The sequence below is a fragment of the Clavispora lusitaniae genome (assembly GCF_014636115.1).
Source record: "Clavispora lusitaniae strain FDAARGOS_655 chromosome Unknown tig00000003_pilon, whole genome shotgun sequence".
Lineage (NCBI taxonomy): Eukaryota > Fungi > Ascomycota > Pichiomycetes > Serinales > Metschnikowiaceae > Clavispora > Clavispora lusitaniae.
Window position 1 is genome coordinate 42,249 of NW_027093975.1, and position 22,124 is coordinate 64,372.

At 42.3% G+C, this 22,124-nt stretch overlaps 13 protein-coding genes across 13 annotated transcripts; 9 read left to right on the plus strand and 4 right to left on the minus strand. All coding sequences in view use genetic code 12, as the record gives it.

Annotated features, from left to right (window-relative positions):
* Positions 1-13: 13 nt before the first annotated feature.
* On the plus strand, positions 14-1,099 carry FOB63_000016 (uncharacterized protein; the record flags this gene model as incomplete). Its single annotated transcript, XM_002618809.2, has 1 exon — positions 14-1,099. The coding sequence occupies one exon, from the start codon at positions 14-16 to the stop codon at positions 1,097-1,099; it is 1,086 nt and encodes a 361-aa protein (XP_002618855.1).
* Positions 1,100-1,462: 363 nt separating this feature from the next.
* IME2 (protein kinase) lies at positions 1,463-2,953 on the plus strand (the record flags this gene model as incomplete). Its single annotated transcript, XM_002618810.2, has 1 exon — positions 1,463-2,953. The coding sequence occupies one exon, from the start codon at positions 1,463-1,465 to the stop codon at positions 2,951-2,953; it is 1,491 nt and encodes a 496-aa protein (XP_002618856.2).
* A 222-nt stretch (positions 2,954-3,175) lies between these two features.
* On the plus strand, positions 3,176-4,126 carry FOB63_000018 (uncharacterized protein; the record flags this gene model as incomplete). Its single annotated transcript, XM_002618811.2, has 1 exon — positions 3,176-4,126. One exon carries the CDS (start codon positions 3,176-3,178, stop codon positions 4,124-4,126), a length of 951 nt encoding a protein of 316 aa, XP_002618857.1.
* Positions 4,127-4,277: 151 nt separating this feature from the next.
* Positions 4,278-5,285, plus strand: FOB63_000019 (uncharacterized protein; the record flags this gene model as incomplete). Its single annotated transcript, XM_002618812.1, has 1 exon — positions 4,278-5,285. The coding sequence occupies one exon, from the start codon at positions 4,278-4,280 to the stop codon at positions 5,283-5,285; it is 1,008 nt and encodes a 335-aa protein (XP_002618858.1).
* Positions 5,286-5,549: 264 nt separating this feature from the next.
* Positions 5,550-7,016, plus strand: FOB63_000020 (uncharacterized protein; the record flags this gene model as incomplete). Its single annotated transcript, XM_002618813.2, has 1 exon — positions 5,550-7,016. One exon carries the CDS (start codon positions 5,550-5,552, stop codon positions 7,014-7,016), a length of 1,467 nt encoding a protein of 488 aa, XP_002618859.2.
* Positions 7,017-7,656: 640 nt separating this feature from the next.
* On the plus strand, positions 7,657-8,751 carry FOB63_000021 (zinc-binding alcohol dehydrogenase family protein; the record flags this gene model as incomplete). The annotated part of the gene is made up of 1 exon (XM_002618814.2): positions 7,657-8,751. One exon carries the CDS (start codon positions 7,657-7,659, stop codon positions 8,749-8,751), a length of 1,095 nt encoding a protein of 364 aa, XP_002618860.2.
* A 537-nt stretch (positions 8,752-9,288) lies between these two features.
* HMT1 (protein-arginine omega-N methyltransferase) lies at positions 9,289-10,302 on the plus strand (the record flags this gene model as incomplete). Its single annotated transcript, XM_002618815.2, has 1 exon — positions 9,289-10,302. One exon carries the CDS (start codon positions 9,289-9,291, stop codon positions 10,300-10,302), a length of 1,014 nt encoding a protein of 337 aa, XP_002618861.1.
* Positions 10,303-10,417: 115 nt separating this feature from the next.
* Positions 10,418-10,852, plus strand: FOB63_000023 (peptide-methionine (R)-S-oxide reductase; the record flags this gene model as incomplete). Its single annotated transcript, XM_002618816.1, has 1 exon — positions 10,418-10,852. One exon carries the CDS (start codon positions 10,418-10,420, stop codon positions 10,850-10,852), a length of 435 nt encoding a protein of 144 aa, XP_002618862.1.
* A 151-nt stretch (positions 10,853-11,003) lies between these two features.
* Positions 11,004-11,945, minus strand: FOB63_000024 (trans-2-enoyl-CoA reductase (NADPH); the record flags this gene model as incomplete). Its single annotated transcript, XM_002618817.2, has 1 exon — positions 11,004-11,945. One exon carries the CDS (start codon positions 11,943-11,945, stop codon positions 11,004-11,006), a length of 942 nt encoding a protein of 313 aa, XP_002618863.2.
* A 345-nt stretch (positions 11,946-12,290) lies between these two features.
* Positions 12,291-12,743, plus strand: MBF1 (Mbf1p; the record flags this gene model as incomplete). The annotated part of the gene is made up of 1 exon (XM_002618818.2): positions 12,291-12,743. The coding sequence occupies one exon, from the start codon at positions 12,291-12,293 to the stop codon at positions 12,741-12,743; it is 453 nt and encodes a 150-aa protein (XP_002618864.2).
* A 251-nt stretch (positions 12,744-12,994) lies between these two features.
* Positions 12,995-13,660, minus strand: YPT52 (Rab family GTPase; the record flags this gene model as incomplete). The annotated part of the gene is made up of 1 exon (XM_002618819.2): positions 12,995-13,660. The coding sequence occupies one exon, from the start codon at positions 13,658-13,660 to the stop codon at positions 12,995-12,997; it is 666 nt and encodes a 221-aa protein (XP_002618865.2).
* Positions 13,661-14,000: 340 nt separating this feature from the next.
* Positions 14,001-14,417, minus strand: HSP10 (uncharacterized protein; the record flags this gene model as incomplete). Its single annotated transcript, XM_066102273.1, has 2 exons — positions 14,001-14,312; positions 14,415-14,417. The coding sequence occupies 2 exons, from the start codon at positions 14,415-14,417 to the stop codon at positions 14,001-14,003; spliced, it is 315 nt and encodes a 104-aa protein (XP_065958507.1).
* A 482-nt stretch (positions 14,418-14,899) lies between these two features.
* Positions 14,900-20,641, minus strand: FOB63_000028 (snoRNA-binding rRNA-processing protein; the record flags this gene model as incomplete). Its single annotated transcript, XM_002618821.2, has 1 exon — positions 14,900-20,641. The coding sequence occupies one exon, from the start codon at positions 20,639-20,641 to the stop codon at positions 14,900-14,902; it is 5,742 nt and encodes a 1,913-aa protein (XP_002618867.2).
* Positions 20,642-22,124: the final 1,483 nt, after the last annotated feature.

Sequence of the window (22,124 nt, forward strand, 5' to 3'; positions counted from 1 at the left end):
AGCGAGAATTGGCATGGGCCTGGATCTTCTTAGACAGAAGAAGGCCATTGAACAAAAAAAAGCCGAAATAGCACGAATCAAAAAAGAAATAGAAACAAAGTTAGGGGCAAAGCGCCAGATTATTCCGTCAAAATTCCAGTATCTTCTCTATCTCCCCCGAGAATCACAGGAGCTGAATCATGAAAATCATAGCCAACAGCATAATCAATATTATGACGTATTCTTAGTAGATGATGATGGGAGGAGTTTGATGTCACTAAAAGGTTGGATTCAGTCCAAGAAGGCTGGTGACCACCATCTTGAAACTTCAAACGACAGCCATAATAATAGCATGGCTCAGGAGAAAAATCGGAAACGTGAGAGAAAACTCAAAGAGAGAGTATTCTACGCTTTACCACACTCGTGGTTGGCCTCTAATATGGCAAGCACCGATGACTGTGACCGTGTTCAGGTGAACAATGTAACATACGCGGTAGTTAATGGCGGAAAGCGATTAATTCCACTACTGAATCCAGATGCTGACCAGAGCCCTTCAGTCGAATGGGGTTCATGGACCTACAGGAAAAGTGTCCATGGTACATTGAAACGGACAGACATGACAAAAGTTCCAATTTACTGCCGATCTTTCAGTCGCACGGGTGTTTGTGAGGAAGGTGAACTGTGCAAGCATATACATGACCGGAGAATGCAGCGGTTGTGTTGGGATTTCTTGAATGACCAATGTCATGGCGAGTGTTCCTTGTCTCACATGTCAAGTGAGTACAACGTACCACTTTGCTCATATTTTCTCGCTGGAAATTGTAAGAATCCGGCCTGCAGTTTTCTGCACAATCCTCCACCCCATTCTATGGATGATAAGTACAGCATATGGTTGTGTCGACCATTTTCCAAAGGAGGTTGGTGCATTCGAGGCAAAAAGTGTCCATTCTTGCATTTGTATCAATGTCCCGATTATGAAGAGTATGGTCAATGTCCTCTAGGGAACAATTGCAATTTACAGCATGTGGATAGTGAAAGTTCCTCAGACCCTCAGAAAATCATCATCAATAGTTTTACTGTGAACCCAGTAGTCCTTTTTACTGGGTGTAATAATGTTTGATTGCAAATTATTTCGCACTTTATAGTAAAGAGACCCACATATCCCCTGTTAAAACTTTCCGTTACCGTTTGTTTTTTTTATGTTATTTTTCCATCTTTGACAGTTTTGCATTAAAAAGAAAAAAAAAAAAAAAAAGAAAAATAAAGAACGAAGTATGATAAGTGCTACTTATAGTGAGGGCGCGAAGGAAAGTTGCAAAAAAGAAGTTTTATAAATGCGACTATCGAATGCTGCAACGGCCGTTTGTGGACGTATAAAAACTACTGTCGCTTCAAAAGAAAAATTTCTATTTTTAATTCTTTTTTTTTTTTTTGGTTCGATTCATTTTTTTTCATTCTATTTCTTCTTCACTCTCTTCCAATAATGGATAACCAAGATCAGGGTATTCTGCCAATTCAGATTGACTCCTTTCAAAAAAATTACTACATGATCAGTAGGTTGGGATATGGCAGTTTTGGCTACGCACTATTAGCCAAATACAAAAAGAATATCAATAATTTTCTCGACCAAGGCAAATTTTCTGTGGGGACTATGATGGAACCGATTAGAAACGGCAATCTCACAAATGTAAGATCCACAGGATTAGTTGCTGTAAAAGTGATGAAAACTCAGCTCAAGAACCCTTCAGATTACTTACGTGTCAATGAAGTAAAGTTCATCCTTTCGATTCCCTCGCATCCAAACTTGCTTCAAATATATAACCTATTTATTGATGAGACATCTGGAAAATTAAACATTGTGATGGAACCAATGAATCAGAATCTTTACCAATTCATTCAGAAACATGTGGGAAGGCCGCTCTCGTCCAAAATTGTTAAAGGAATGCTTTATCAACTTCTCAGTGCTATTAGACACATCCACAGCCATGGGTATTTTCATCGTGATGTTAAGCCTGAAAATATTTTAGTGACTTCTACTCAGCAATACTATGGCGCTAAACATGATATACCTCCCGAGATGGCTAAAGATGCGTTTGTTTTGAAGTTATGTGATTACGGTCTAGCCAAAAGTGTGAAAAATAAGCGAGTCCTTACTCCATATGTTTCCACAAGATGGTATCGTGCTCCAGAAATTTTGTTGCGACATGCAAATTATTCGCGGCCAATTGATATTTGGGCCTTTGCTTCTGTTGCGGTCGAGTTGGTCAATTTTCGGCCGATATTTTGCGGCCGAAACGAAACCGATCAGCTTTGGCAAGTTTTGAAAGTGCTTGGTCATCCTGGGAACTCACACCGAAACGACATTGGCGGCAAATGGCTTGAAGCCATCGAGCTCTCACAGAATCTCGGATTTACCATGCCCTACGCCATTGGGAATTCTATTCACCACATTTTACCATCTCTGTACCATGAGCTCGCTGAGACTATAAAGTACTGCTTTTTGTGGGATCCAGATTCAAGGCCAACCGCAGAAGAATTGTTTCGATCTACGTATTTCAAAGAATACAACACACTAGGAAAAGAGGTGCTAAATCTTCTTCCTACTCCCGTTTCACCGACAGAGTCATTTGGTGGAGCTTGTGAGGAGTATGATGAGTTTGCTTCTGCTTCTGCTTCTCGCGACTGTTCCGAACCTGGAGTCTCTTCCCATCACGCTCATGTGCACCCCCGCATTTCGGGCTTGGGGCAGGAGATTCAACTAAATTCATCTCAAGAGGTCTCCTGCGACTACAAAATGCTGAGCAAGTCGTACTTCCAGAAGTACACAACCATTATTGATAGCGACATGGACTCGGACCGTCTGAAATCATCGGCGGTGGGGAAGGAAAACGTCGATGCTTTTTACGAAAACGTAGATCATTACGACGAGTCGTTCGCAAATTCGTCATTTGATAGTCACAAAATCGCATGCTAGCTGGCTGAGCTTAAAGACTGTTGTTTCGTCTCGTCGCTATTAAATATGCAGCCGCTTTACAGTGCAATCTTCAAGTGAAGTGTTGGCATCAGCCCATCCAGTGGGAAGGGACTGCATGTCGTCTAGCTTGAGTTGTTCCCTCGTATTTACCCCACACAGGAAGAGAGGCGTGATAGGCACTTTTTCTTGTAAACCATCAAACTGTAACCTCTTTCTCACAAGATGTGTATCCTCTTAACCTCCACGTTGCATCCAGATTACCCCTTTTTGTTATTGTCTAATAGGGATGAGTACTTCGCTCGACCGACAGAATTAGCCACTCTCAGACCACTCAAGAATGGAACACAGATACTTTCGCCATTAGACCTTGGTCGGCCAGAAAGAGGTACATGGATAGGCATTACAGATACTGGGAAGGTTGCTGTTTTAGTCAACTATAGAGAAGAGTCTAACTTTGTCAGTGAAGTCTCTAGAGGAATTCTTCCTCTTCAATACTTAACTTCTGATCTCGAGGATGATGACTGGTACGAAAGTTTGGAAAAGAATTTGTCAATGAATTCTGTCACGGGTGGGTCTGTGTCCTTGGAGCAGATTGGTGGTTTCACCTTAATGTACGGCAAATTGGAGCTTGACTCTAAGGGCTCTATTAAACCTCTCAACATCATGAGCAACCGTGGAGACAAAGGAAGAATTCATTCTTATGAGGCTTTGGATGAAATACCTCATTTCGAAATTGCATGCCAACCCACATTTGGTCTATCAAACTCTCTCTTCTACTCACCATGGCCAAAAGTTACAAATGGTGCGAGCAAAATGGGCGAGCTTGTGGAGAAATCTGTGGAACATAAGTACACACAAGAAGATTTAGTCGAGGCTTGTTTTGAGTTGCTCTCTACAGATACCTTCGATCCAGAAATCCGCAAAGATACCTCGTTCAGCAAAAAGTTACAGGAGCTTCCGAATTCCATTTTTATCCCACCACTTGAAACAAATTATGATTTGGCAACAGTCTCTCCGATGGTGGGAAAGTACTATGGTACAAGAACGCAGACTGTGATAATGCTTCACAAGTCAGGTACATTACACTACTACGAAAGAGATTTGCATCTGGACGACACATCGGATGTCCACATCAGGAATCAGCATTATATGTTTGATACTAGCCGCAAATAGTATTTATTATTATCCCAACGTGTATTGTACCACCTTTTAATCGTTCGTGTTCTCTGTCATATTGGTGTACGTTCAAGCTTGTGCTTCGGATGTACGGATGCGCTGCTACTATCCTCTGTAGTACATCCTTGAGCTCTGTTTATCTACAGTAATGTCTGTTACGACTAACAAAGACTACCCATTAACGTCCGAATACTTTCTTGCTAGCAAGAACGGACCGTCTCCCAAGCTTTTGGCATTCATTCCCGGAAATCCAGGTCTCATTGATTACTACGTCACGTATTTGGAATTACTTGCTGAAAGCAACCCAGACTTTAATATCTTGGCCGTTTCTCATGCGGGCTATCAAACTTCGGATGACTTTGTCGCCGCAGGAAAACTGGAGAAGCAACCTTACTTCAACTTGGAATACCAGATAAATCACAAATATGAAATTTTGAGAAAGCAGGTTCTTCGAGGGCACACTGAGTTGTATATCTTATGTCACTCAATGGGCGCGTATGTTACGCAAAGGGTGGTGAAGATGCTTTTGAATGATGAAGAGGTGTCCAAAGTTGTGAAAATTAAGTTCATCGGACTCATTTGTCCCACTATCGTGGATATTGCAAAGTCACGTTCGGGTGTAGCATTTTCACGGCTCTTCAATTACCTTCCACTTGTCACTGTTGCAGTATGGTTTATATCCCTATTGCATTTCATTCTACCAGATCTGACGGCGGAGTTAATTATTCGCAAGTTTGTGATTTCACATCCTGTGCTTCGAGATTCAAAGCTGATGGAGTCACGGCACAACTCCATTGAGGCCACTTTGAAGATTTACAAGTCCAAAAGAATTGTGCGTCAGGCGCTTAATCTTGCCGAAGAAGAACTTTTGGTCATTCATCGCGATGACACTTTAAATGACTGGTTTTTTAGAGATCTACCCGAAACCCACGGGACAGTCATATGGAGTTTTTTTGCGTACAAAGATCATTGGGTGCATGATAACACTCGTGACTACATATTGACGAGGTATCATGGCCCAAAAAGCACTCTTGTGCATTTCGAAGTGGGTAATACCAACAACGAAAACTGTCCTGCAATAACCCACAGCTTCTGCATTGACCAGAGTGTTGAGTTCGCGGAGATAACATGCAAGGCGCTTCTGTTTGCCGTATGATGCACGTAGATGACATATTAATGTATAGTACATGAGAAATTGCTAACGATTATAGGACAATGGATTAAAAAGCGACTCATAGTCATGTTTGTATGCCGTCCTTTTCTGATGACTCGTTGACTCAAGGGTGCGACTCGCAAAAAAAAAGACTCTTCATGCATAATTTGGGAAGGTGCATACTTGCCCAAAGCTGAGTTTTTGGATTTTTTCGTCTCTATATAAGAATCACTATTTCTTCCTTTTCTTCTCTTCAGCAAATCAATCATGTCTGATCTTGAACAAAAGACTTCTGAGATTACAACCTCGCCTGACCAAAAGGTTCAGGAAGAAACAGTCTCATGCGAAGGACTTGCACCCACTCAAAAGGAATTAGACAAGCTCTACCGCAAGCTTGACTACCGAATTATTCCAGCTTTATGGTGCTTCTACTTCCTTACCTCGTTCGGCTCAAATGTTTACGGTGTCACATTGACCATGAACCGTAAAGAAGGTCACTCGTTGGGTCAAAGACTCAAATTGACAGCGAAGGACACTTCCACTGCCTCAGCATTGTATTATGTGGGATATATTATCTTTGATGTGCCCATGAACTTGGTCATGACAAAAGTCAGCCCCCAGTCATGGTTGGCTAGAATCGCAATCACTGTTGGAGTCGTTTACACATGCTACCATGCGTTAGAGAGTCCTGGTGGTCTTATTGCTGTCAGATTCATCTCTGGTATGGTCGGTGCTGGAACATGGCCCGGTTTGTCGTACTATGTTTCCTTATGGTACCCCAATGAGCGTCTGACGAGACGTATCGGATATTATTTCACTGCTGCTCAAATTTCTGCTGCTGCTGCCGGTCTTGTCAGTGCCGGGTTCCAGAAGATGGATGGTGACAGAGGATACACTGGCTGGCAATGGATGTACTTGGTCTACGGATGTGTGACTATTGCTGTTGGAATCTCGTTGATGTGGTGGCTTCCTGATCGTCCTTTCAAAGCTCCTTCCGAGTCAAAGATAAAGCGCTGGTTCCAGCCAAAGCATCCTCTCAACGAACATGAAAAACTCTTGCACAGAAACGACCTTGAACACCGTTACAAACGTATTCAGTGGTCCATGAAGGAAGTTGTCGAGGTTCTCACGGACTTGCGTATCTGGCCACTCATCATTATGTACTTTGGTGTTGTGGGTACCGGATTTGGTTTAGCTGTGTTTGGTTCCACCATCATTGCCACAAACAACCCAAAACTTTCATCCATCGACGTTTCGCTTTTATATGCGCCTATCTGGCTTTTCGACTTTGCCGGCATTTTGATTGTCACCCCTTTTGCTGACAAGTTCAGACACCTTCGTGCGCTCTTCTTTAGCTGCTCGTGCATGATTATTATTGTTGGAATGTTTGTCACCACGTTCGCCCACGGTTCATGGAACAAGTATGGCGGTTTGCTTATTGCAGGTTTTGGCCTTGGCCCTACCGTGCCCATTTGTATGTCGTGGACTGCAGAAATATTTGGCCCACGCTACGGAGACGTTGGTAATGCTGTCAGTGCCGCTATTGTATCCGGCTTAGGAAACTTGGGTTCCGTCACCTCCACATACGCTTTGTACAGAGGATGGCCCGAAGACCAGAAGAGATTATACAGAGATTCTAATATGGTGTTAGTTGCTATGTTGGGTATCAGTATCATTGCTTCTGGTGTGTGTCATGTTATACGCAACAAGGTGAGACAAAACGTCAAAGATTAGGCAGAAGCTTGGAACAAGCCATCGTATTCTGTGCAAATCAGTTCCACTGGGACCCACAATGGATCATCTAATGTGCTTTCACGCCTTGTCTGTCTCACAGCTTGTTGCCAACTAAGCACTCCTACAATGTTCCCCCAACCATAATTTCAAATGTGTCCCATACTAATTATATTGCCAATAGGTAGTGAAATATTACACAGAATGTTTGTCCTTTGCCCTTTGTAGCCTGGCAACAAATGTTGCTCTCCGTCCAAAAAAAAGTCAGCTAAGAACACATCTAACGTTCTGTGACGTTATTTCGAATTTCTTCACCTTTCTCCATCCACACCTTCTGAAGTTGCTTACATACCGGTTATGCAGGCCGCAATCGTAGGAACCACCATGTCCATGTCCAACATAACAATTACTATACACCAAAAAACAGTTTTAGCGAAGGCTATAAGGTCAATGCATGTAAAAATGCATTCTTCAATTAAAGGATAAGTCAACCGCAAGTAAGAGAAAACAAATAAATTGAGAACAACGAAAGAAGTATCTTGATACTTGGCTGCTGAGAAATTATGCACCTCGCATGCCGTCCGATCAACCCGAAGACTATAAATTAGCACCAAGCTACCACCAATTGTACTAACAGCACACAATGTCTTCTACAATCCAAGCTGCCCTCGTCTCTTCTTCCCAAGATAAGCATCTTGTCGAATCAGGTGAAATCCCATTCCCACAAATCACAGACGATGAGATTTTGATCAAGGCTGTGGCTTTCGCTGCCAATCCAACTGACTGGAAACACATTGCGTTTAAGATTGCCAAACCAGGCGATATCTCGGGCTCTGATGTCAGTGGAATTGTCTTCCATGTCGGTAAAAACGTCAAAGGTTTCGCAGAGGGCGATATTGTCTCTACTTTCGTAAGAGGCGGTGTTTCGCCAGAGAAAGGTGGCTTTGCTGAGTATGTGAGAGCATCTCCAGTTTCCACTATCAAGTATGCTGGTCCTTTTGAAAAGGGCCCATTGACTCCAAGCAAGGAATATCCAGCTGGTCCAATTGACTCCTACGAAGGTGCAGCCAGTGTTACTTTGGGCTTGGTTACTGTGACCTTGTCCTTTGCCCATTCTCTCAAGCTTAAAGCCGACTCTAACAAGGCAATTTTGATCTGGAGTGGAGCTACAGCAACAGGTATTTTGGCCATTCAATTGGCCAAGCTTTTGTTCGGTTTGAAGGTGATCACGACTGCCTCTCCAAAACATCATGACTTCTTGAAGTCTCTTGGAGCTGATGCTGTGTTCGACTACAAAGATCCTGAAGTTGTGTCTAAGATTAGAAAGTATGCCCAAGGATCTATTGCTTACGGCTTTGACACCATTTCCGAGGAGGCCACATTCCAGGCCCTTTACGACGCTACTGAGGGAAGTGAGAATGTGGCTTTGGACAACCTTTTGGGCCTCGATGGTTCAAGTATCAAGACAAAACCAGGCCGTCACGTTTCGTTTGGCAAGACTTTGGCATATCTCGTTTTCGGCAAGAGTGTTTCAATGGGTGCTGAATTCAAGTTCACTCCAGAGATTCTTGATGAGTACAACCAGTTGTGGCCAAAGGTACTCGAAGTTGTTCCTCAGCTCAAGCACCACAAGTTGAAGGTCTTGCAGCCAGGCTTTACCAGTGCTTCCGAAGCCTTGAACCTTTTGCAGCTGGGCAAGGTGAGCGGAGAAAAGATCGTTTGGCGTGCCCAAATTTGAGTATGACCCTATGATTATGAATATGTGTATAAAAACATGAATACGTTACGATATTATGAACAAAACTGAAAATAAAAATCTGTAGACGCTTTCAAGATATGTGAAAGGTGTATCGCGCTCGATAGGAATGAGCGTATTTACTTTAGAAAGTGCAAGATTTACATGCTAGGCATTAATACAGAAATAAATTGCTCTCCTAATTAAACACAAGTAATTAAAACCTTAAATTTACTGGCTCAAAATATTGTTCATCTTGGTGCATCTACATGTGCATTTGAAGTCTGTCAATCATGACTGCGCGCAGATAAGGAAACGGAACCACTGCTAGCATAATTCCAAAAGGAGAATTTGTTTTCTTTAAATCAGTTCAATTACTTTGTATTTTAGACTTTTTTCTTTTCAAACCCCCTGCTTTCAAGTGTGTTTTGTCTCCGTGTTCCGCACTTGCACGGCCGTTTTTTCTTTCTTTTTGGGTCGCTATCCATCTCATCTCTTAGATCCGCGAAAAAAAATAAACCCACATACTCTTCTCATCTCATGTCAGCCACCGATAAATCATCATTGGCTTTTTCCGAACAGCATTATTTCTCCTCGTATGACCATTTCGGCATCCACGAGGAGATGCTTAAAGACACAAGCAGAACATTGGCCTACCGCTCGGCCATGTTCAAGAATAAGCACTTGTTCAAGGACAAAATTGTGTTGGATGTTGGTTGTGGAACAGGCATTTTGTCTATGTTTGCTGCCAAAGCTGGAGCCAAACATGTCTACTCGGTCGATATGTCCAATATCATTGAGAAGGCTCGTGAGATTGTCAGTTTGAATGGTTTCGACGACAAAATCACGTTGTTGCAAGGCAAGTTGGAGGACATTGACTTGCCAGTTGACAGCGTGGACATCATTGTTTCAGAGTGGATGGGCTACTTCTTGTTGTACGAGTCCATGTTGGACACTGTATTGTACGCCAGAGACAAGTATCTTGTGGAAGGAGGTTTGATTTTGCCAGACAAGTGTGCGATGTACATTGCGGGCATTGAAGACGGCCAGTACAAAGACGAGAAGATCCACTACTGGGAAGACGTGTACGGATTTGACTACTCTCCGTTCATCAAAGTGGCCATGGCTGAGCCTATGGTGGACACGGTACAAAACCTGGCGTTGATCACCACGCCGTACAAGTTTTTCGAGTTCGACATCAACACCGTTACCAAGGAGCAATTGACCTTCCACACAAAATTCTCGTTGAAGGCCATTGACAACGACATGTGCCATGCCTACATTGTGTGGTTTGACTGCGATTTCCCCGGATCGGAGAAAGTGACGTTGCCAACCGGACCCATGGCTCCATACACTCACTGGAAACAAACGGTTTTCTACATGGACCAGGTGCTCGATTTGAAAAAGGGCGACCTCATCGAAGGATCCATTGCCTCGCGGCCTAACGCCATCAATCCACGTGAGGTGGACATTGAAATCGAATGGAAGGTGCAAACCGAAGCCCAGGACGAAAGCAGGGAGCAGAAGGGTAAATACAACTACTTCATGCGCTAGGGTTTTTTTTCCTCTCTTGTATTACTAGCATAGACCTCAATATAAATCGACTGCATACTTTGGATGCGCAAGTACTGGCCGCGCTTGCTCTCTTTCATAATCTCGCCTTTAGTCCATGCTCCGCTCTTTCCTCACTTTCTCGCGCAACATGTCTAGATCGGAGCAGGAGTGGCGTGCCATATTGAGTCCACAGCAATTTAAGGTCCTCCGCCAACTGGGTACAGAGGCTCCCTTTTCCGGCGAGTATGTTTCAACTCCAGCAGGGCCAGGCATATATGAATGTGTAGCATGCCATCAGCCTCTATACAAGGGCTCCACCAAGTTCCTGGCACATTGTGGCTGGCCAGCGTTTTATGAGGCTATTCCTGGGTCTCTTAAAACCATCGAAGACCGTCTGTTGGGTATGGTCCGAACTGAAATGAGATGCTCAAAGTGCGACAGTCACTTGGGCCACATTTTCAAGGGCGAGGGCTACAACACGCCAACAGATGAGAGGCACTGTGTTAACAGTATCTGCTTGAAGTATAAACCGGAGGAAAAATCAGACTAAGATAATGTTAAAGATGAATGTATGATTTACGACTGGCGTGTGCTGTAAATTAGCTGTAAGGTTTATATCTTGATCCAGCTTAATATTAAACTACAGACGGATTCTAGCTGTTTTAATTGTGAATATAAACTTATAGAATACTGCCTTTCATTTACAAGAAAGGAATGTACACAGACCGCTTCAACTTCTTGTACTCGTCGCCAAATGTCTGGATATACCTGCGATGTTTCTTGATAGCCCAGAGGTACATTTGCCCGCTGCTCACAGCAAGGAAAAGCCATGCAGACCAGTTGCCAACCAATAAGGCGAACGCAGTCCATGATAAAGACTCAAAAAAGTAGTTAGGGCAAGCCACCCACGAAAAGCCGTAGCCATGGGGAATCACGTAGGCCTTTGAGTTTTGCGATCTCAAGCCGGACAAGATCTTGTGGGTAATGAAGTTAGAAACCTCGGCATAAGTCCACAATAAAACCAAAAGCACGTTGGCCCATTTTGGTAAGGAGTTCACGTGAAACACAAAGCGTTTGATGAAGCCTGCCTGTTGCAATTCAGTCGCATTGTGTGAGTACACGAAGAAGGACAAGTTGATACCCGACAAGATCCAGTAGTGGCCCGAGTTTTTGAACAAGTTGAAAAAGGGCATCGTAGCGTTGGAAAACCGGTGTACGTACACCGTTTCATATTCACGCTTGGCAAAATGCAACAAGCACAACCAAAGAGCCAATTTCTGAGTCGGAGACTGAGAAACTCCCTTAACGACTGAGTAGTAGAGGTACACTAAAGCGTGGATAAGAAGTGGGCCCAAGTACTCCAAAATGAAGACTGTGCGCCAGCCCAATTGTGGGCCCAAATCTTTCGCATAGATAGTAACTCCCAGCTTCAACTGTTCGGCGGAGAAGTAGTCAGGAAGGGACTTTTCACCATCCAATGGAATGTGCTTATCTCCTTCTTTGTACGTAAGACGGATGCGATTGCGGTTCAATCTGCTAGCATTGCTCAATTTGTCAATAACCAGCCCCACAGTGAGAACAGTGAGATGTTCTGAGAAGCCTTTCAACGACCTCGATCTTGGGGTAACTGTGACTGAAGCCATTAGTGAAGAAAGATGGTGGAGAACGCAACAAACACTATAATCGTGAGCGCACACGACCCTAGGAGACTACTCTCTTGGCAAATGAAAATGTGGAATTTCTACACGAATGCCAAGGTACTCATTTTCCTATGTCTACATAGTCACTTCAACTCAAGACGTCCCCTACCGCTTCCTTTGGCACCTGTTTCCTTACTCTTTGATTGCTCTAGCAGTAGACGCCTGCACGTACATGTCTAGAAGATTCTACAAACCGGAATCACGTGTCGCCACCGATCTCACACCGCCAGCGACATTTGAGTCTTACTGATTAGTGCGAATTTCTTCCCTTCCTTATTTAATTTGATAATGTCAGACTGGGATAATGTTACTATTATTGGCCAAAAGGCCCGTGTTGGTGGTGGTGGTCCAAGAGAAAAAGTTGCTCGTTCTGCTGCTGAGTTGAACGCTGCAAGAAGAAGCGGTGCTGTTCTTGGAACGGAAAAGAAGTACGGTTCCACCAATGTCAGAGGTAACCCTGAAGGCCAGAGGTTGACCAAATTGGACAACACAGACGACATCGTTGCTGTCAAGAAGGTTGACGTTTCTGTCGGTAAGGCTATCCAGCAAGCTAGACAAGAAAAGAAGTTCACCCAAAAGGACTTGGCCACCAAGGTTAACGAAAAGCCACAAGTTATCAACGACTATGAAGCGGGTAGAGCAGTTCCAAACCAGCAGTTGTTGGGCAAGTTGGAAAGAGCTTTGGGTGTCAAGTTGAGAGGCAAGAACATCGGCGAGCCTTTGTTTGCCAAGAAGAAGTAACTTGCATTGATTTGATCATGTTGCCTAACGATCACGTCCGTACGATGTATTTATGTCAGTAAACGTTTGATGACCAACGCATATGGCTCGTGGGATTCGTATTATCTGCTCTTGGCTGTTGCTATGACTGAAGGATATCTTACTCATGAGTATCGTGATAACGTCTTCCATATGTAACTCTCTACATTAATATTGCCTTGTCGCATCAATAAAAATATGAATATAGTCAAAATATAATGATGGTCATTAGCTCAGCAACAGCTTTGCAGTTGTTGCTGCTGCTTTCTGCCCAACTCAACACGCTTTCCAACCGGTGGATTTCTTTTAGCGCCCGAATCTTCTAAGGGCAAAGCTCTTGCAATCGCATCGAAGACTTCCAAAACGCCGTCGCCGGACTTTGCAGAACATTCCATGTGGATAATCTCTCTGCCACCTTCAGCAGCGCTCTCTTGCTTCAAGCGTTCAATGTACTCTGCAATTTCCGATTCATCAACCTCTCTTTCGTGGGACAAATCAGCTTTATTTCCAACCAACGCCACCACAATTCCTTCCGGTGCTTGCTTCTTCAATTCCTCGATCCAATCCTGTGCCTTGTTGAATGAGGATCTGCTCGTAATGTCATACACACATAGAGCAGCATTTGCATTGCGGTAATACATCGGGGCCAAGCTCTTGTATCTCTCTTGGCCTGCTGTGTCCCAAATCTCGAACTTGACTGTTGTATTAGCCTCCGGCAAATTGATGGTTTGAGTTAAGAAGGCGGCCCCAATGGTCGATTCTCTCATGTCATCAAAGGTATTTTTGACAAATCTGTGCACGATCGAAGATTTTCCGACGGCAGATTCTCCTAGAAGCACCAACTTGAACTGAACAAAACGGGTTTCAGACATCGCCACCTCTATAGAATTATAGATCATCTTTTAGGCAGACTAGGATTCTGTTATCGCGTGGGTAGGCGCACGACCAACCACATATCCAGGCGATAGACTTGATTCTCTAGCTCACATAGTACAGAACCCGAATTACATATTTTACTTTCTAGAATGATATACTTCATTGTTTTATCTTGTATGATATCCATCATTGATTTCTCTCTCATTGTATAAGACAACTTCTCTCTCATTTGACAGCAGAAAAAGGGAACATAACGAAGGAGACTTCTTCATCATGGGGTCAGGTGGATCGTCCTCCTTGATGAATGCTCTACAATACCTCTTTTTTGCCTTTCATTCGTATTTACAAGAATCGGGAATAAATCTAGTTTTCAATCTTAGCCAAGATTTCTCTGTCGGTGTACAACAAATACTCTTCTTCTCCAACCTTAACAGAAGAGCCACCAAAGTTTGGCAACAAAACCTTGTCACCAGCCTTCACAGCAACAGGAATCAACTTTCCGGTAGTTGGATCAGTGACACCCGGGCCTGCAGCGACAACAGTACCTTGGTTTAACTTTTCCTGGTTCTTCTCTGGGATGTAGATACCAGTAGAGGTTTGAGTAGCTGGCTTCAATCTTTGAACCAAGACTCTGTCGAACAATGGCTTCAAGCTGTTAACGTTTTTCAAAAAAGACTGAATGTTAGCATTTGCACAGTTAGTTATAAGAGAATGCAGTCGACTAGCCTTATAGCCGATTCAACTTGCTGCATTCGTAATTGCACGAGCATTACATACCATCTTAAGGTTTTGGTTATTTTGGAATTCTCCGCAATTCACTGGCCGGAGGTCTTATATATATTCAAAATTTTCATGGAAATGCGCAGAAATTCTATATAGGAAACCCGTTCCTCCCGTGGCTACCATATCGATTAATTTGCCAATTTTTTCAATATGGAACTTCGTAGGTAACTTTCATGTGTCATCAAAAGATTATTAGCTCCCTGGAATTTTGTAGCTACGAAGATATTCATCATTAGACCTTCTTTCGAATTTTTTTTGGTGTTTTAAACTTCAATTGGTTCCGCACTTCACCAATTGGTATTATTTGTGCAATTTCGCAACTGGAACCCGAAAATAAAAGGAACACGGAAAATATAAACCACAGTATTACGTGACATTCATGAATTCACTTTCATGGATGCTACAAATGGCTACAGCACAATAGCAAAGTTTCTATATTTTTTCAATGCTCTATTAATGTTTTTAATTTTACAGAAAACCTAGCTGAGGTATCTGTCAAGAGGCTCGCCAAGAATGTTCTCGATGACACGGACCAAGTCCTTTCTCACTTCCATTTCAACTTCCTCATCGTCGTCCTCCAACAACTCCGCAATATATGGAATGAAAGTTGGCAAGCACGACAACCATTGTTCTCCCATCTTTTGGAACACAGTCTTCAAGACCCGAATGGTCCAGATCTTCGTGTTCAGAGAGTTCTCATGTTCATTAGAGATGTATCTGATCAAAGTATGCACCAATTTTTCGTTGTACTCATCAGAGGAAACATTGGAGATAAAGAATGAAATGGCTTTGACCAAATGTTTACCGATAGAGTCTTCGATATTGCTCAATTGGCCCAAGAGTGGGTCAACCATGGTCTCGAATCTCAGTTGGTGAGTCCAGTAGTCATCTTGATCATACTTGAAAGAGGAAGCCAAAGAGTGCAAAATGATTCTTCTCAAGTTAGTATCTTGTAAACTGCCATCTTGGAACCTCTTCAAGATCGCAATAGTTGGATCGAGCAAGTATGAGAAGTAAGAAGTGATGATACTCTTCAAGTTGTCTTCCACCTTGTTGAAGAACTTGAAGAAAGCAGTCAATCTGATCACTTCAGTAGTTTCAGTGGAAAGAGAGCCTTCGCCACTCACGGCCCATCTAACCAAGCTAGCAAATAATGGACGGAAGCTCTTGTCATTCAATTTCAAGACGTATGAGATACCACATTGATGGAAAGAGCCCTCAATACTGTAAATGGTGTTGTCAGTGAATTTTTGTTCCCCATACTCGGTTCTAAATCCGAAAGACTTGATCAACCACTTCATAAAAAGAGACGATTGGGCAGTAGCGGCTTTTTTGTCAATAGCATCCACACTCGACTTAACAGCACTCAAATACAATCCTAAGTCGGCTGCATTATCAGTAGCATAAATGTCGTCATTCAAAGCCAAGTTGCACAAAGATTGCAAAACTTGTCCTTTATCAATGTGATCCACCACCAAATTCAAGATACTTGCTCTGATGCTAGTTTCGATCAAGTCACTCAACAAAATACACTGGAGCATCTTCTTCAAGTTTGAAATAACAAAGGCTGGCATCTTCTTGACTAAGCAAGAAAACAACATCAAAATAGAGCCTTGAATTAACATTCTACTCACGTTTTCATCTGCATCTTCATTCTCGTTATCGCTTTCATCCTCACTTCCTTCTTCACTGTCACTAACATGTCTAGACTCAGAAGTGGTTTCCCAGATTTTTAATGCTGGTGGTAAAATCTTTGGGAACAAACCAATGGCTTTAACACCTAATATGTTGATGACACTTGTGATCGCATTCAATGACGACACTATGAGTTCGGTATGAGTATTCAACATACCATGCTCTGAAGTGATAACTTTCAATGAGTTCAAAAGGAACTTGGCGTTTGAAGAGGTAGCCAACTCTTGGTTGATGGCACCAAGCTTGTTGACGATAATGCAGAAGGTATCCAAGTAAGCTTGAACTAACTCAACATCTTCGTATTTTTCAACTCCTTCAATTAAAATAGGCAATAAGCTCCGAACAACGATATCGTCAAACTCTTCGTCAACGCTGTTGACGTTAACCTCATTCTCAAATTTGGTGCCCGCCAAAACCGCAAAATTTTTGGCGATTTTGATGGACAATGGATCAGACACATTCTTTAAGGAACCAGTAATGGAAGAAATGTAATAGCTTAGTGGCAACAAGTTCAACAAACCCTTAAGCAGTTCATATAATTCATCACCAATCTCAGCATCTTGCTTCCCATCCTTGACAGAAAAGTGTTCCAAGGATGTCAATATAAAAGAACTGACCTTGTTGAAACGCAGCAAAATGGACTCTTTTTCGTCCGCATTGGAACGGTCATCGAACAAGACTAGAGAAACCTTCATTTTTAATGATGCAGTGTTAGAAGTGAGCGACATCTCTTCGTCTGCCTTCAAGGTCTGATTGATGAAGCTCAACATTCTCTTCTTAAGTAAACCCAATTCACTTGTAGTAAGATTAACGATAGCAGATCCAAACACGGATCTACCCGACAATGCAGAATATTCATCGCTATGTTTATCCAACTCGGATTCAGGAATTGTATCCCACAAGTTGAAGAATCCACAAATACTATCCAAACATTGGTCTGCAGTAAATGTCTTCATTAATGCTGCAACAAAGTCCAATAAGGAACTGCATTCTGGCATCTTACCCTTGGCAATATTGGCAGAGTACTGTTGGGCAATGAGGAAAAGAATAAGGTGCAACGATCTGTTACAGCCCAAAGTCTTAATCAAGGACACGAAAAGCTTAACTCTGCGATGTCTTGGGATATGCTGGAAAGCAGTGACAAAGCTTGTCAACAAGAATTCGATCTCGTTAGAAACAGACGATGAAGCCCCAGTAATTGCTGGAACAACTTTCGCAATGGTTTGCTGTAAAGCTGAGCTGGAGAACTCATCATCTTGTCTGATGGTGTGAGCTCCCATGAAAGTGAAAATAGGCATCACCGAATGCAAGATGATCTCTGGAGCCAAGGAAGCCAACTCTGCAATTACGAGCAACAATCTATTTTGCACTTGAGGGGACTGAGAAAGCCTGATGGAGTTGACAATCAAGTCAGCTCTGATAGAGTTGGAGTCAAATTTCAATTTCTTTTTTGAAGACAGTTCCTTCATGTCAACAATGCTGAGCAACATACATGTAGCCAAGGATTCCTGTGCGTACAAAACTGGCATTTTGCCGTCATTGCCCAAGTAATCCAAATCCGTCAAAATTCTGAACAAAGCTTGCAACAACTCTGGGTTAGCGACTTCAGAAAACTTCCGTCTCAAGTGGCTTTCCAAGACGTCCAAAATAACCGAGAGTTTCCTCAAATGAACTGAGGCCATTGAACTGATATCATCTCTAGCCATGTTCTTTTGAATCGATGAGGAAGATCTTCTTCTTCTTTTAGCCACACCTTGGTCAGGGATTTGCTGCACAATGTTAATTGTGCCCAATAAATCAATCATAGCATCATTGGTCATGAAGAGTGACTGCAATGTCTCGACAGGATCAAATTCCAAAAGCAAATCGTTATCCTTTACCACCAAGTCGATCAAATCCAAAAAAATCTTCAATCTAACGTCCTTTGATTTCAATGTAGGGTAGAGCTCAATCAACCTTTCGTTGGCAGTGACTTGCAAATGGCCGTCTGTAGACAACGACTTCAAAATCCAATCTATTTCTTTGTTGATTTTCTTCTCATTAGTTGTATGCCCACCAACCAAACTAACGATAACCTTATCCACATCCTGCAATTGAACTCCAGTATCGATTGCTTCCTTCAGCCACTGGCTTCTTGTCTCAACATAATGTTTCACATCATCAACAAAGAAAAACCTATCGTCAGTTCCCTCACTAGAGATGTTTTCAGCACCAATGATCAGCCACACTCTCCATTTGAGCGCAAGTGGCCATTGGGGCAAAGACCACTGGGTGAGGATAAAAGTTCTAAGAAGCAAAGAACCAAACTTCTTCAGGCCTGACTTGACACATTTGAACAACACATTGAAAACAACGTGTCTCACACGAGTACCATCTGCCACCACCTCTGAAACCACACCTTTATCTTTCATTAGTGTTTCTAACATGACCTGGGCATCTTGTGGCGAGATCAAAGACCTTTTGGATGCATCTGTTTCACCATAGATTTGCAGTTCCATAAACAAATCACATTTGACCTTCTTTGGGTTACCCTCATTGAGCTTTGAACTTTGCTTATAGATGATTTCAAGCACAATAAGGAAGTAATTCCTGATCTGTTTGTTTTCATCAGCAAAACCAAGAAGGATGATAGGAACCAACAAGTAGAAATTAATCAGTTGATCTGTATGGATTTTGCCTAACAATTTTGATCTGATACATGCCAATGCAAGTATTCTGATATTAGAGGGAATAGCTTGAGTCAATGCTAATCTCAACAAATAAGAAATCTGAGCTCCCCAATCTGTTCCAATAGCGACTCTACAAAAGCGAATCATAACTGAAGCCTGTAGCGTAATGTCAGTCGAGCGAAGAGTCTCCAATAATACATGAGTGATCTTTGCAAAGTCAGAGGTCGAATCTCTATCCAAGAAGGAGGAGCGATGCACTCTGACTTTGACAAATTTTTGCGACAACTCATAATTGTTTGTTGGAAGATCCAAAGTGATGTCTTCAATATCAAAGTTATGAGCAGATGTATCCACTTCGCCACCAGACGATAATGTATGCATGAGAGACATTTCCAAGTCATTCAATGTTTTGCTGTTCTTGTCCAAAATAGCCACCAATTTCTCGGCGTTGGCTTTATGTAACTTCTCGAACACAACAATTATCTGAGCTCTTGAAGTTTCATCAAGGCTGGAAGAAGCGAAGACAAAGGAAACAAGTTTTGATGACACTGCATCAAATAAAAACTCAGAAGTAGAAACATCCAAATATTTCAACACACCTAATGCATCTGTATGTTGATGGTTGAGTCTGTCCGCAAAATAAAAGTACAAAAATTTCGTCAAATTGTACTTTTCCAATATCAACAGCTCCACCAACGATGCGTCTTCCAACATCGATGCCGCAGGGAGACCAGAGAACAATTCGATATCGGAAGGAACATCGAGCTCATTGTAATAGTTCCACAATTGTCCCAAAACGATAAAAGTTTGTCTGCGAAGCGATGCCTGGAAGGCCATTTCACCTTGGATAATGGACTTGCACAATGTGAAAACCAAAGTGTTTGTCAATGGAATGATGGAACACAAAACAGAAATGATTGCATACACTGTCAATCTCACATCAGCACTTAATGTTGACAGGAACGGGAAACTTCTTTCGATGAATAACTCGTTACAAGTTTCCAACACAGTCGGAAGGTATGCATCATTGAGCTTAGCAGGGTCACGAGCATGGGAGGCCAACACTTGTGCTGTGTTGGATAAGTAGAAAACCAACTGCTCTTTGTAGACAGTCTTGTTTTGCAATTGCTTGACTAGGTACTCGGAGTACAACTTGAAGAAAGCAGGGTCATTGTGAAATACTTTCAAGATAGATGAAACAGGAGGACACTTCATTTCTCTCCTGTAACCGGAAATGCTAGACAAGATAGGAGGCCACGAGTCGTCTGGAATGACATTCATAACCCTGACGAACACAGGATCAGAATGGTAAGGCAACACAGAAACCAAAAGCAACTCAGTATTGTGGATGTTGATGTGATATCTTCTCACTAACCATTCCATAGCCTTGAGTGTCGGGCTCAAATGGTAGTATGGAGCTATCAAGTTGATAAACGCATCCAAGTTCTTGTTCACCTGGGTTAAGAGGTCCTTTGTTTGCACATTGCGGTCAAAGTTAATGCTGGTTTCCGAGAAAAGCGTTGAAGCGAATTTTTCGAATCTGTGGTCAATCTCTGAAAGTTCCGCCAAACCTTCACAGCCTATCTGGTATATGTAATCGAAATCCTGGGCTGCAGCGACTTTCGGATCGAAAATGAGCGAACGAGAATGGATTCTCGATCTCGTTTTTCTGTCAAGAGCCACCGAAGCATTCTTCTCGCTGATGACTTTCAACTGTTGAGATAAACTACTCATTGCTGATGTCTCTTGAATCTCTGATTCTCGTGATCTTTTTTCATTGCGAGATGCGAAGCGATGAGAGGACACATGCAGGAATATACAGAGTTGAGAATCTCTTACAGTGCTGCATATGGTCATCAGCGTTCTTTAGATTAGCTGACAAAAGCGTAATGTTGGATTTCAGGGATAAACATTGTGCCCCTTTACGTATCAAGAAGGTTCCTCCTTGTAGTTCACATGGGTATATAAGACCACTTACTTTTTCAAAGATGAATTTTCTCTAAGAATCATCCCCATCCCATTATATCGATTATCAGTCAACGTCACATACGATATGTCCTCCACATCGGCTTTCAAAATTTCAGTTTTGAGTTTTCTCTCATAATAGAGAGGTTTCGAAAACTTCCGAAAGTATATGGCCAAAAGGTTGCTGAACCAGGTGTTTCTGTGTTCCTCAAGTTTTCTAAACTACTTAAGTGAAAGTAAATCCCGAATAAAGAAAAACGGGGAGAAGTATCCACAGCAAACTGTAAAACTGAGGAAGCTGAGTACCCGAAACCTACATCAAACTTCAACTATTATATACACTAGGAGAACTCGAATTTTCAATCGCCTCTTTCGCAAACCTCTCTCTGGGATTTTCAACTACCAAAGGTCCTCGATGAGTTCAATAACCTGAAGCCAATTGTAGGGAGACGAAGACAGCTTTCAACACTAGTGTATCATCTACTGTTTTCATCAGTAACATTTTCTTCCATAGGTATTTTTTTTTTTTTTTTTTCACTTTAAATGTTATACTGAAAGTTCGTAGTCTGATCCAAGTATTTTATTTCTCAATTACTCATTAAAAAAAGGTGTAAAGAATTCACCTCAAGGTGACGAAATCGAGTACTAATGTTTCTTCCCGAATGAAAATTGTGGAAGGTTCGATAAATGTTTATTCTGTTACTGGAGAATTTTAACTTATATCACTATCAGTAGAAGATCCTATCAATTACTAAGTCCTCTAAATACGAGAGAGCAAGTCTCGTATAGGGAAGGTATGCTGGTATTCACCCCGAAGAGGACGCATATCTGGAGGTACTGAAACCTTGTAGAAGCTTAAGTGAAGATCCGAGCGGCGCAATTCAGAGTAGCGTCGCTTGATTGGTACTTTGTACACTTATCTCCTCTGTCAAGATGAGTGTGAATGGAGGACCTAACACATTCCGGATAGAGAGGTTCTTTATTGCAATGGGAAAGGCTTCAGCTCGACGTCGACAACTACGAATCCTTTGAAATCATTGATAACTTCGCAAAGAGCCGCCTGTTGCAGAGCCTTAGGCAACTTCACCTATAATGAATTGGTATTCGGATTTCGCCGATTATTCTTTGCCATAGCGAATGAACTATTTGCATACATCCAGCTGTCAGTCTCTAGTACACCGTTAGCTTGAAAAAAAAAACAAAATGAACAATCTTCTCAACAACCCGCTGCTGATGGGATAATAAACGCCAACTGTCTGATTATCTCAACATTCCATTATAAGAAGTCATTAATTGGGTATGTCATCCAGCAAAGCTGTAAACCAGATCACAACAACCAATTTGATTCATCTATATCGCGTCTTTCGACTGCCCA